The following is a 12,584-nucleotide window of genomic DNA, read 5'->3' on the forward strand; positions in this document are numbered from 1 at the left end:
CAGAAGCAAGTCAAACAGAAGCAGCCCTCTGCTGGCCCGTCCTATGGCTTCTAGGAAGAGACCGTGCATTCAGTGGGGGTCCCAGATTCAATTATTTGAAAGCTAAATTTAATTTCTAGCCTTTAGGTAGAATAGTTGGGAAGTGGCTTAAAAATTGTTAACAATGCCAGCCGGGACTTGTGTGAGTAGAAGAGGTCACGGATGTGTCAAAAGGGGAGCAAAAGTACCTGCCTTCCCAGCACAGAGTTCACAGTAATTCTAATGCTGCTGGGGTCTATGCCGTCGGGGAAATTCATGCTGTTCAGAGGCCAGGAGAAAGCCCCCGCTGTGCCAACCTCACTGAGAAACACTATGTCAGCTTTCAAGCTGGGGCTTCTTAGGGGAAGCTCACCCCTTCCTGGAGCACAGCCACCCCCGACAAAGACCTGTCAACACTTCTTCTCAGCAGGTCTCTGTCCCCAGCACGTGCTCTCAGCAAGGCACAGCACCCGGTCAGCTCAGCCCACTTACTCTGGTGAAAGTTCCCACAAAGTTGTGAATGTCGATATTTGGCTCTTCTGCGTAGACGTATGATCGAATCTGGAGGAGATCCTGTTCAACAGACGTAACGTTTTGGAGTTAAAACAAAGTTCAGGATTAGAGATCTCAGGAGGGGCACCTGGGTGGCTCCATGGGTTAAGCCTCTGCCTTTGGCTCAGGTCATGATCTCAGGGTCCTGGGATTGAGCCCCGCATCGGGCTCTCTGCTCGGTGGGGAGCCTGCTTCCTCCTCTCTCTCTGCCTGCCTCTCTGCCTACTTGTGATCTTTCTCTGTCAATTAAATAAATAAAATCTTAAAAAATAAATAAAGAGATCTCAGGAGGCCCCCAGAGTTTTTCAAAAGCAACTCTATCCCCCAAACAGCAAGTAGGCTCTCAAAAGTACAGGAAGGTGGAAAAAAAGAAGAAAAAATTCTCTGTTTTTAACTAAGCTTAGCAGTCACTCCACATGCTATCCCATGACACCCCGACAGACTCCACAGTGAAGACGCCTGTATGTCTGTGTTTACCCGGTGCTTCCCAAATTGGCTCATGACCTAGGTCCCCCTACTGCTCCACTGCTGGAGCCAAAAGCTGTTGGGACCAACGAAGGTCCATGCTCAGTCAACGGTGCTTACTTGGTCCTGCTCTGTGTAAGGCCTTGGAAAAGGCATAAAAAGCAAACAGAAGACCTCACGCCCGGGAGGATGCAACTATCCAAAAAGTACAGGCGAGAATGTGGAGGAACCTGAATGCCCCGTGGACTGTTTGAAGGAACGTAAAATGGTGCAGCCACCGCGGAAAACAATATGGCGGTTCCTCAAAAACTTACACGTAGAATTACTGGGATTAGCAAGCCACTCTCGGGGAAGTGACAGCAGGGTCTTGAAGATGCTGTAGCTGTGATTACGCAGTCACCAAAAAATGTCGACAACCCACACGTCCATTGACAGGTACATGGATGAACAAAATGGGATACAGCCATATAATGGAATATTGTCCAGCCTTACAGAGGAAGGGAATCCTGACACAGGCTACCACATTATGCTAAGTGAAATAAATCCATCCCTAAAGGACAAATACTGTATGATTCCCCTTAGATTGGGTCCCTAAAACAGTCAAATTCATAGAGACACAAAGTACAGTTGTGGATGCCGGGGACTGGGCAACGGGGAGTTGGTGTTTGATGGGTCAGAGCTTCTGTTTCGCACGATGAAGAGCTCTGGAGATGGACGGTGGGGACGGCTGCACAATGTGAATGGGCTTACCACCCCTGAACTGTACATTTTTTTTTTCCTTAAAGATTTTATTTATTTATTTGACAGACCGAGATCTCAAGTAGGCAGAGAGGCAGGCAGAGAGAGACAAGAGGAAGCAGGCTCCCCACTTAGCAGAGAGCCCAACGTGGGGCTCGATCCCAGGACTCTGGGATCATGACCTGAGCCAAAGGCAGAGGCTTAATTAACCCACTGAGCCACCCAGGTGCCCGTGAACTGTACATTTTTAAATGATAACATGATAAATTTGATGTATATTTTACCACAATGAAAAAATTGAGGGGAAAAAAAGTCTCCAATCAGGTAGTCAGGCAAATCCAGACCACAATACCCCTTGGCTACAGGGACCCAGAGCGGGGTGGAGGTTACTGGCCGCCCCCTGCCCAGGGCCTGTGGCCTCTACTAACTAGCTTAGGAAGCCCCAAGTACAGATGTGTTTATCCCGTGGCCCCTATGTACTAATAAGAAAAGGCCCCAAGGGGGCGCCTGGGTGGCACACTAGTTTAAGAGTCAGACTCTCGATTTCGGGGCTCAGGTCATGATCTTAGGGTCGTAATCTCAGGGTTGTGAGATTGAGCCCCGCATCAGGCTCTGTGCTCAGCGTAGAGTCTGCTTGAGTTTCTCTCTCTCCCTCTCCCTCTACCCCTCCTCCTTGCTCTCAAATAAATAAATAAATTTAAAATTAAAAAAAAAAACCAAAGACCCCGGGACACATTCAAAGTGGACAGGAGCAAAAGTTGCAGAATCACAAATACAGGGTAATCTCATATATGTGTGAGTTCCCTCCGCCCACCAGCAAGTTCACAGCTGTACGTGCGTAGGGAGGTGTGCAGCAGAGGTCTGGGAAGATCACCACTGACTTCGCAGGATCCCTGGAGGGAAGCAGGTAAGGTCTGGAGCAGAGACCACAAGTGAGATTTTTCATTTCTTCCTCCAGGGCTTTCCATACACTTTACTTGATTATTTTAACAAGAACACAGTCTTGTGATGCCCAGGTCGTCCCTTCATACGGTTCTTCTGCTAAATCGCTGCTCTCCACTCGGATCCCTCCAGCCCAGCAAGGAGGGGTCTCCTAACAACAAGGACAGCAGTATCTCCTCCTTCTCTGGGCCCCAGCCCAGGCCCCGGCCAGACAAGGCAGGGCAGGGGCGGGGGCTGGGGGGACAGGGAGGAGGGCCAACAGCGGTGTTCCTTAAACTGATGCATCCAAAGCACACACCGACAAACCAACTCTCTGCGACAGACAGACCCGCACCTTCATGATTCTAGGCGCTTCCAGGCCGTCTCTTAAAGATAATGCTTCACATCATTATGAGGACCAGAAAGCTTCCCTTGGAGAAATCTTACCAGGAAGTTAAAAGGCGTCACCCAGAAAAATCAGAACCCTCTCACTAGACCAACCCCATCTTGGGGGCAGGATGGTGCCCCCTCGGGGTTCCCAGGGGCTCCCAACCAGTGTTAGAAACTCACTGCTCCAGAATTCTGGTTTAAGAATTAAAACTAGTAATGGTGCTGCTTCACTTGTCGCTGACCATGAGACATCATTAGGACGGGGGCACATTTACCGGCCTATTAATATGTAACACTGTCCTGCCCACTCCCTCCTCATAGAACATGGATAAGGAACAGCATCAATCCGTGTGACCACAAGCCCAGGAAAAGCTTTCACGTTCTGCCTAACCCTTTCAGGCCACTGTTGGGGCATGTTGGCCTCTGAGAGTTTAAATTATGTTTTGTGACTCTGTAACCTTGTCCATGGGCCACATCCAATCCACGTGGCTCATCCATAAACTTACTCTTTGGCTCCCTGTCCCTCTCGCTTTACAGATAACGGTCTGAGTAATGCAGGGCTGACGGGAAGAGTGGGGCTCTGCACACCCTTGAGAGTATGCTGGTTCTAACTCCTTAGGCCACCCCCTGGGAGAGGGTCCGTAGCTGTTCCATATACTGTTCTACATGCTGTTCCTCACACTGTTCCACGCATAGGGTATTCAGCAGTGAACATACCAGGCAGAACTCTGCTCTCAGAGATACTGCCTGGAAGTGAGTCGGGTGGGAAGACAAGGGGAGGGTGGTCAGAAAATCCCTCTCACACAAGGAGATCTGTGCACAAAACCCAGGAGGAAGGCTGGAGAGGCCCAGCCAGGCAGCCATTGGAGCACAACTGTCCCCTGCGGAAGAAACAGCAAGGGCAAACACTGGGACCCAGAGGGAGAGGGCACGGGCAGGCGGAGCACCCAGGCTGAGGTCAGGGTCCTGGCAGGGACACAGACCCCACGGGGCTTGAGGACAACAGCAAGGACTGTAGTCTGGGTTCTGGTTCTGTAGACTGTAGCCTCCAGAGGCTGTGAGCAGAAGGATGATATACCTGCCTTTCCTTCTAGCTTTATCCAAGGTACCTTGTCGAGGCTTCGTAAGATTCTGAGCTTCCCTCTAAAGAGCCCCCAACCCCGCACTACACTCGGCCACGTGACTTGAAACAACAGGTGCTCAGGGAGGCCCCCCAGGGCCCCATCCTGTCTGCCCTCCTGACATCCCTCATCCGGCCCTGGAGGGCCTCTGAGTCCGAGAGCCCGACAAGGACACCGGCGCCAGTCTGCGTTTCCGCGGGAAAGCTACTCACGGCCGCGGTGGGGAGCCTCTGCGTGCAGGCCACGGGGAGCCGCAGCTTCCAGTCTGTCTCGCCGTCCAGCTGGTCCGTGCGCAGGAAGCAAGAGCCTGTGGAACGAAGGTGGGCACTGCCGATCCGCTTTCAATTCAAGGACCCCTCCCCCCGCGGCTCTCAGCACTTCCTGCTCTCGCCGTTGGAAAAACCCAGTCAGTGGCCAACCACCAAAAGGGAAAACAAATACCCCATTTCCCACTTCCTCTGTAAGCTCTGGGGTCGGAAGATCTGGGTTCAAATCCTCACTCCAGGGACACCTGGGTGGCTCAGTCAGTGAAGCGTCTGCCTTCGGCTCAGGTCATGATCCCAGGGTCTTGGGATCGAGTCCCATATCGGGCTCCCTGCTCAGCAAGGTGCCTGCTTCTTCCTCTGCCTGCTCTGCCTGCTGCTCTCTCTGACAAATATGTAAATTTTTAAAAAGATTTTATTTATTTGACAGAGAGAGAGATCACAAGTAGGCACAGAGGCAGGCAGAGAGAGAGGGGAAAGCAGGCTCCCTGCCAAGCAGAGAGCCCGATGCGGGGCTCGAACCCAGGATCCTGAGATCATGACCTGAGCCGAAGGCAGCGGCTTAACCTACACTGAGCCACCCAGGCGCCCCGACAAATAAGGTAATTAAAAAAAAAAAAAAGTCCTCAGTCCATCATCCACTCACAATAGGAACCTCAGCCAGTTTCTTGACTTTGCTAAATACCAGGCCCGGTCTGTGAAACGGGAGGACAGGGAGCGCAGGAGCCTGCTATAGAGATTTGGATGCGAGAAGCCCCAGCAGGGGGGCTGGCACGGGGCAGCATTCGAGGCCGCTCTAGGCAGGACACCTGATCAGAAACCAGACTCCTGGATTCAAGACCAGCTGCCCGACTTACAGGCCACACATCCTTGGGGACACTTAGCCTCTCCAAGCCTTGGTTTCCCTGCGTGTAAAAATGGACAGAACAGCACCCACAGCGTGGACGCCGCAACGGACCCTGGCGGCTGCTCAAACGGCAGGAGGCGCTACGAAAGCATGTGCTCGTTCCCCACCCGCACGCGAGGCCTCTTTCCGTCGGACATGCCCGCCCAGCCGTGCATCAGCTGTGGATTTCATCAGACCCAGAACGCGCTGAATTCCCGGACACCGCAGCGAAGACCTCCAGGCACCATTAAGGAAAAGCTCGTCTAATCTTTGGGGGGGGGGCACGGGGAAGGGGCAGGGAGGGAAGCATTTCAGGGACCCTAATCCATGACACTCCGTCTTCACAGATAACGACACAAGAACCCACTGAGGACAAAGCTGGAGGCTTTGAAAAAAGACTTTGAATCCAGGGCCTTCCACGCCATCTCTGGGTAAACTATTGTCCGTATAAAATTTCACCTGCACTTTTATTTGATTCGTAATAAAAGAAATGACGGCAACCCTGAAGGAACACAAATGTTACTTTTGTCAGATGCTCCAAGATCTGGTTGTGCCTGTTCTCGGGCGAAAAACAGCCTCGTTTCCTCAACACAGCTTAAATGACAGAAAAAAAGAAAAGGAGAAGGAGGAGATGAAAGTCAACAGGTGGGGTTGGGGGGCAGCGGTATCAGCCACCCGGGGAAAACTGGGAGGGAGCGGCATCGGGTAGGAGCCCGGAGCAGCTCGCTCAGGTCCCAGTGGGCCGTGGGAATAAAGACATTCACGGGTGATGGTGGGTGTGGCCTCACGGCTCATGAGTCAAGGGCCAGAAAGGCCACCTACCTCTCTCCCCAGCTTCTCTAGGGTCACACGTATCTCCTGGCATTTTCTCAGAAGAGAGAGGATTTCTGGATGTTTCTATCTGTGAAAAGTGCTTCCTGATCCCGCCAAGTCCTACAGTTGAGCCCAACAGCAGCCCAGAAAGGAAAATCATAGCCGCCGTCTGTGGACCTACCAGCTGGGCACTCAGCCTGGGCCCAGCTAACTCTATCTTGCTGACGATTAAAATCTATTGACCTGCGAGGACCGAAGACGTTTTGTTTTGTTTTGTTTAAAGACCGCTCTATTAAAAGAGATGTTTCTGATTTGCCTTCCTGGCTCCAAAATGATCATCTACTTCTGTTCCATTTTCAAATGATTATTTTGCCAAATTACCACTGAAAGGTTAATGGTTATTTTCAAAATTGATCCCAGATGTTTACCGTTTTTTTCTGATGTCCTCAGGAAGATCATGTCAGCAGGGACCCGCTGGTTCTGTGTAATGAAAAGAAAGACTGTTACCGTGAATGGCCATGTGTGGGGTTTCCGTCCTCCTCCCCACCCCTGCCGCAGCCCCCTCACCAGGGAGGAGGGCCGCCGAAACCCACAGCCTCATCACACACAGCTTTGGGGATTTATTTTGTTTTGAATCTGAAAAATCTTGCTCGCCGCTGTTACTTTGCTAATCCCCTATTGAAATCTTCTCTCAGAAAAGAGAGCTTCCAGTTTTCTGGAGAATCCAACCATTACCTCCCAAAATTCCAGCCAGAAGGGCCCGGGCCAAAAGCCAGCCACCCTCGCCGGCTTTCTTGCAGGCAGTCTGCTGAAACCAAAGACACACGCACACTCGCTCACGCTTTCTGCTCCTGCCCATTCTCTGGCTTGATGTGTGGCTTTGAGTGGAATTTTAATAAGGAAGTCGAGCGGTAAGAAACGACAAAAGCCATTCTCGAGAAAACGCGGGCGTAAGCCAACGGCAGCCCTCGTTTAATTACAGAGAAGTATGTAATAACATAGGGGGTCCGTGGGCTCTCCTGAGCTACTACACAGGGGAGCTTCCCTTCACCTCAAATCAACTTTGAGTTCTTGGATTTAATCCCTTTAAAGGAGCACAGTTCACTTCCTACAGAAACAAGCTAGGATACGATCCTTTTCTAGTCAAATATTATTCCAAGCCTCTCCAGGGCCACCCCCAAAACCACGACCTTCCAAAAAGAGACGGGAGTGTTTGCTGAAGTCATAAACGTACGAATGGCGCTATTTTTTAAAAAAGGCATTTGGGGCCCTTTTTACTATTCTCCTCTTACACGTGACCCGTGCTCCCCACAAAAACGACAGAAGGGCATGATGTTTAAGTCAAGAAAAATGCAAGCTAAAATCGCTCAAAACGGTAAATGACAAATATTTTTATGTGAAAGCAGGCTTCGAGGAAAGACTTCATAGTAATATTTTTAAAAAACAAGCAAAAAAGAAAAAACAAAAAAAAATCACCAAAACAAACACATCAAATAGGAAATCAAAACTTGGGTTTGTAAGCAAAATTTTTGGCTAACCAGCATACGTAAACCTTGAAAAGTTATTCTATGTGGGTGTCTCATGGCAAAGAAATTTTCCTCCCCAGGCAAAGCTTTAGGAGAGAATCCCAAAAAGCCTACATTCACTTAGTCTACCGGAGTCAGGATCTATGACGTGGTGGCCATGATTTCCCACTTAACACACTCACACAGCAACCGGTCACAAACTGTGGGATCCCACCCACCTTTTCCACGATGATAAGATCTCCAACCTGGATGTTGGAGCTTTTCACCTTCACTGTCCCTGCGAAGAAAGAGGTCCAAGATACGTCATGTGTGAATGCATTTCAATTCCTCATGCCTTTGTAGAGTGCCCACAAGCCTGCAAAGCCAATACGGTATGCCCAGAAGTAATTCCCTTCCGGGCCCAGCCAGCCTCATCGGCGTCTCCTGCCTCTCCGGGAAGAGACACCTGCTGCAGAGACCGCTCCGGGAACAAATCCCCACCTCTCAGAGCCCTGCACTAACTCACCCCCTCACATCAGGTGCCTTCTGTCTTAACGGCACTTCAGATGCTTTTCTAAATTGGTACCGTGAGACTCATTCAACCTCAAAAGAAGACAAACAACAACACAGAAAAGGGGAAGAAAATTAAGGACCAGATCCATGGACAGGGCAACTCCTTTTTTTTTTTTCTCTTTTAGGATTTTATTTATTTATTTGAGAGAGAGAGAGAAAGGCATGAGTGGGGGGAGAGGAAGAGGGAGAGAACCTTAAGCTGACTCCCCGCTGAGCACAGAGCCCAACGTGGGGCTTGATCTCACAATCCTGAGATCATGACCTGCGCCGAAATCACAATATCATGATTACCCAACAGACGGAGTCACCCAGATGCCCCCTGGAAAATCAGCTTTTAATTTTTGACATCCCTGAAAAGAAAGAAGTCATCCTAAAAAGCCTGATTTTTTAAAATTTGCAGTTGCTGGGCAGCTGGGTGGCTCCATCGGTTAAGCATCTGCCTTCAGCTCGGGTCATGATCCCAGCTGGGACTGAGTCCAGAGCTGGGCTCCTTGCTCAGTGTGGGGAGTCTGCTTCTCCCTCTGCCTCACTCCTGCTCGCTCTCTCAAATAAATAAATAAAATCTTTTAAAAAGTTTGTGATTGGTACATATTTTATGTGACTATGATCAGACCACGCAACTTGCGCTGGACGTTTACATGGATAAACAGTAAAAGCTAACGTTAAACACAAACCTGAACTCAGCACCTTCGAGGCACTGCCATGGTGACAGCTGCCTTTCGTCCTCACAATGGCCTTTAGAAATGGCTATTATTGCCTCAGGAGTTTTCAGACGAGGAAAGTAGGCTCAGACCTGCACCATCCCCACCGAACCAGCCTCACAGTTAGAAAGGATCAGAGCCAGGATTCACAACCTCATCTAACTCCAGAAGGGGAATATTAAAAAAAAAAAAAAAAATGAGTTCAGTTCAAGGCCAAAAAAGAACATTTATTGAGTGCTATGTCGTGGGAATTCAAAGATGCAAGGCAGTCCCCTCATCCGAGAAAAAAAAGGGTCGGGTTCCTTCTGGAGTCCACAAACATGCTGGTGGGGGCCAAGGCAGTGAACAGTTTAGGTTTTGTAGGCCAAGAGGTGAGGTTCCCAACTCTGCCAACAATCGGTCCCGCCACCAAAGGGTCAAAACGATTCTTGGCAACCAGGCCATACCAAAAAAAAAAAAAAGGCACGGAGCTGAATTTGCCTCCAGGGCCGTAGTTTGCAAACCCATGAGCTGGTAAGAAAGAGAGCCAGACAGATGCAGTTAGTGCAAAATCGTGAGAGAAATGATGTGGGTGAGTCAGGGAGACTAGGGCGCAGAGAGGGGGAAAATCTCCCCCTTTGGAAGAGGATCCGAACGCTGTCCCGCAATCAGAAGGCTCTTGGTCATACTTTCAACGTTCCAGCACCATCTACTGCATGCCTGCTGTAAGCCCGCTGATCCAGAGGTGGGGATGGATACATGGAACTCACATTCCAGTGGAGGGAAGGAGGCAACGAGTAAATCATGAGCGAATGGGGTGGGCTTGGCAGGGAAGGTGAGAGCGGAGTTGGCCGGATAAAGGACACCGGTGACCAGTACCCATGAAAGGAAGGCAGGAGATGGGAGAAAGTGGTGCATGTGAGTCGTCCATGCCTGCGTGTGGCCCCAGGCTGCACCTCCCTCGGCAAGACCAGAAGCACTGGATGGAAGGCAGGGAACAGCAAGAGAGGAGGGTGGAAGGGCGGGTCGAGGCCTGGTGGTTCTATGGACAAGCCCAGAGAGGAGGGGGACCTTGATTCTGGTGATGGTCAAATTCTTGCAGAAGGGGCAACACCGAGAAATCGTTACGTCCGTCGCTGGCTTTTCGTAAAAAGCCCATTTAACTTACCAACATTTGGTAAGGAAAGGAAAGAAAGGAAGTAATAATGACTCTCAATCCTCCTCAATAAAGTGCCCTTTCATCCAGCAGTGAGGGCAAAAGTGGAAAGGGAATCACGAATCTGCTATTCCATCCCTGTGGTCACTCATTCAACAAAACCCCAACATTCACTAAGCACAGGACTTCTAGCTTGAGCTTACGAACTTAAAGACGCTAATGAAATAATCTGAGTGTACAACGTCAGGTTTTTACAGTTTTTCACAGTATCCTATGCTTTTCACATAATCCAATATGTCTTTTTAATAATTTATCGCTGTTGAGATTTTTCATAGCATTCCAATGATCTCTACTGAACCAACTTTTTCCAATAGGTTCCACAGAGTTTCATCTTAATTAATTCTTGTACTTAACTGAATTTTGTGCTGGTAACAGTCAGTGGAACTACCACTAGGAGGGAAACCCCCAAACATGAAGAATGACTTCTAGACAGACTACCCAGCAAGCGGTGAACTGAACCAACCCTCGGCTGCTCTGAGGGCTTCTGGACTCTCCCGGTTGGGACATCTCACACTATGAATGTTTCCTGTGACTCATTTTCACCGAACACAGGACTAAATTCAATGAGAGCCCCAGAGCCTCAAGGGTTCCTTATGTCAAAATATGTGCAGAGGGAACGGAGGACATCTACTGAGCCAGAGTGAGAGCATTAGAAATGGGGGAAGAGAGAGATGCCTGTGTGGTTCAACGGGTTAAGCATTTGCCTTCAGCTCGGGTCATGATCCTGGGGTCCTGGGACTAGCGCTGGGCTCCCTGCTCAACAGGGAGTCTGCTTCTCCCTCTGCCCCAATCCCTTCCCCACTGCTCAGGCTCTATCACTCTCCCTCAAATAAATAAAATAAAATAAAATAAAAAATGAGAAAGGAAGGAAGGAAAAGGAAAGGAAAATGAAATGGGGGAATAGAGAGATGCCTGCATGGCTCAACCGGTTAAGTATCTACCTTCAGCTCAGGTCATGATCCTGGGGTCCTGGGACCCAGCATTGGGCTCCCTGCTCAACAAGGACTCTGCTTCTCCCTCTGCCTCTGTTTGACCCAACCCCTTTCCCACCATTCAGGCTCTATCACTCTCTCTCAAATAAGTAAAATAAAATCAGAAAGAAAGAAAGAAATGGAAGGAGAGAGAGAGAGAAAGAGAGAGGAAGGGAAGGAGTAAGGGAGGGAGAAAGGAAAGGAAAGGCAAAAAGAAATGCGGAGGGGGCACCAGGGTGGCTCAGTGGGTTAAAGCCTCTGCCTTCGGCTCAGGTCATGATCTCAGAGTCCTGGGATCGAGCCCCACATCAGGCTCTCTGCTTGGCAGGGAGCCTGCTTCCTCCTCTATCTCTGCCTGCTTCTCTGCCTGTTTGTGATCTCTGTCTGTCAAATAAATAAATAAAATCTTTAAAAAAAAAGAGAGAAAAGAAAAGAAAAATGGGGGAAGACAAGAGTCCAATGTGCAGAATTCTTTCCCTGCCTGACCATTTCTCTCAGTGCCACTAGAGGGCAGCAGGAAAAACAGCACAGACAAGCTAGTCTTCCCAGGGAGTGTATCCAGGCCGCGCTGGAAGAAAGGAAGACCGTAAATTCTGCATGGCCCTCTGTGCCAATGAACTTCTCCTTCACCTGAGCTCGCCTCGGCTTTCCCAAACATAAATTTACACATAGTCTTTGGTTTTATTACTAACATTGAGGCTGGTGGCCTGACCCATGCGATCGTTGAGCTTGTGTTCCAATCTTCCGGACCTGGCTCCCAGTCTTCTCTCGTATTTAACTCAGTGAGAAATTCGTATTTTCAGTCTTGGTCATATCTGCGTATGTATGCACGGGGATGTCAGCTGGACAGACAAAATCAGGAGGATTAAACCGGAGGCCTTGACGGGTGACTCTGCCTGGGGACAAAGGGAGTTTATCCCTTTCTCTGGCACACATACTTTCTAAATTCTTTACAGTGATTTTTTTTTTTTTATAAGCATGAGGTGTTCTTCTAATAAGAAAGAAGAAGAAGAAATTAAATTAGCTCAAACTTCTAAGTGACCAGACCCAGATCCTTCCCTTCTACAAGGGAGCCCTGATTTATGATCAGTTACCGTGAACTCTTGCCTCTCCCTGTCCATCTGCTCTACCGCAACAAAAACCCTTTTTAATCCGCGCGCTTGCCGAGCGGACTCTGACCGAGGCCAGCAGGCCGGTCCCCAGACAAGGGCTTCTACTGTATCTATCTGCCAGCCGGCAGGCTCCCTCTCGGGAAGAGGGCAGTGTGAGCCACACAACCAAGAGGCCACTTGCATTTTTTAGCCATGGTTCCTCACTAGCGTGCGTGCGTGTGTGTGTGTGTGTGTGTGTTGGCTGGGGGGGGGGGGGGCTGTGTCTCTGCAGCTTGCACCAAGGGACATCTTCAGACTCTCCGCTCCGTCGAGCTGACCCCACAGTCTTGACCATAAATTTGGATTTCCCTTTCCACCTTG

At 49.7% G+C, this 12,584-nt stretch overlaps 1 protein-coding gene across 4 annotated transcripts in view; it reads right to left on the reverse strand.

The window, feature by feature from the left end:
* Positions 1-12,584, reverse strand: part of ATP9A (ATPase phospholipid transporting 9A (putative)) — a 133,050-nt gene that overhangs the window by 69,797 nt on the left and 50,669 nt on the right. For all 4 annotated transcript variants that reach the window (XM_045980134.1, XM_045980133.1, XM_045980135.1 and 1 more), the window contains exons 5-8: positions 7,912-7,970; positions 6,596-6,647; positions 4,418-4,512; positions 511-591 (exon numbers count right to left, since the gene is read on the reverse strand). In XM_045980134.1, the coding sequence (XP_045836090.1) occupies positions 511-591; positions 4,418-4,512; positions 6,596-6,647; positions 7,912-7,970 (287 nt within the window). The remainder of the gene's footprint in view (positions 1-510; positions 592-4,417; positions 4,513-6,595; positions 6,648-7,911; positions 7,971-12,584) is intronic.

This window comes from Meles meles, chromosome 16, assembly GCF_922984935.1.
Source record: "Meles meles chromosome 16, mMelMel3.1 paternal haplotype, whole genome shotgun sequence".
Taxonomy (NCBI): domain Eukaryota; kingdom Metazoa; phylum Chordata; class Mammalia; order Carnivora; family Mustelidae; genus Meles; species Meles meles.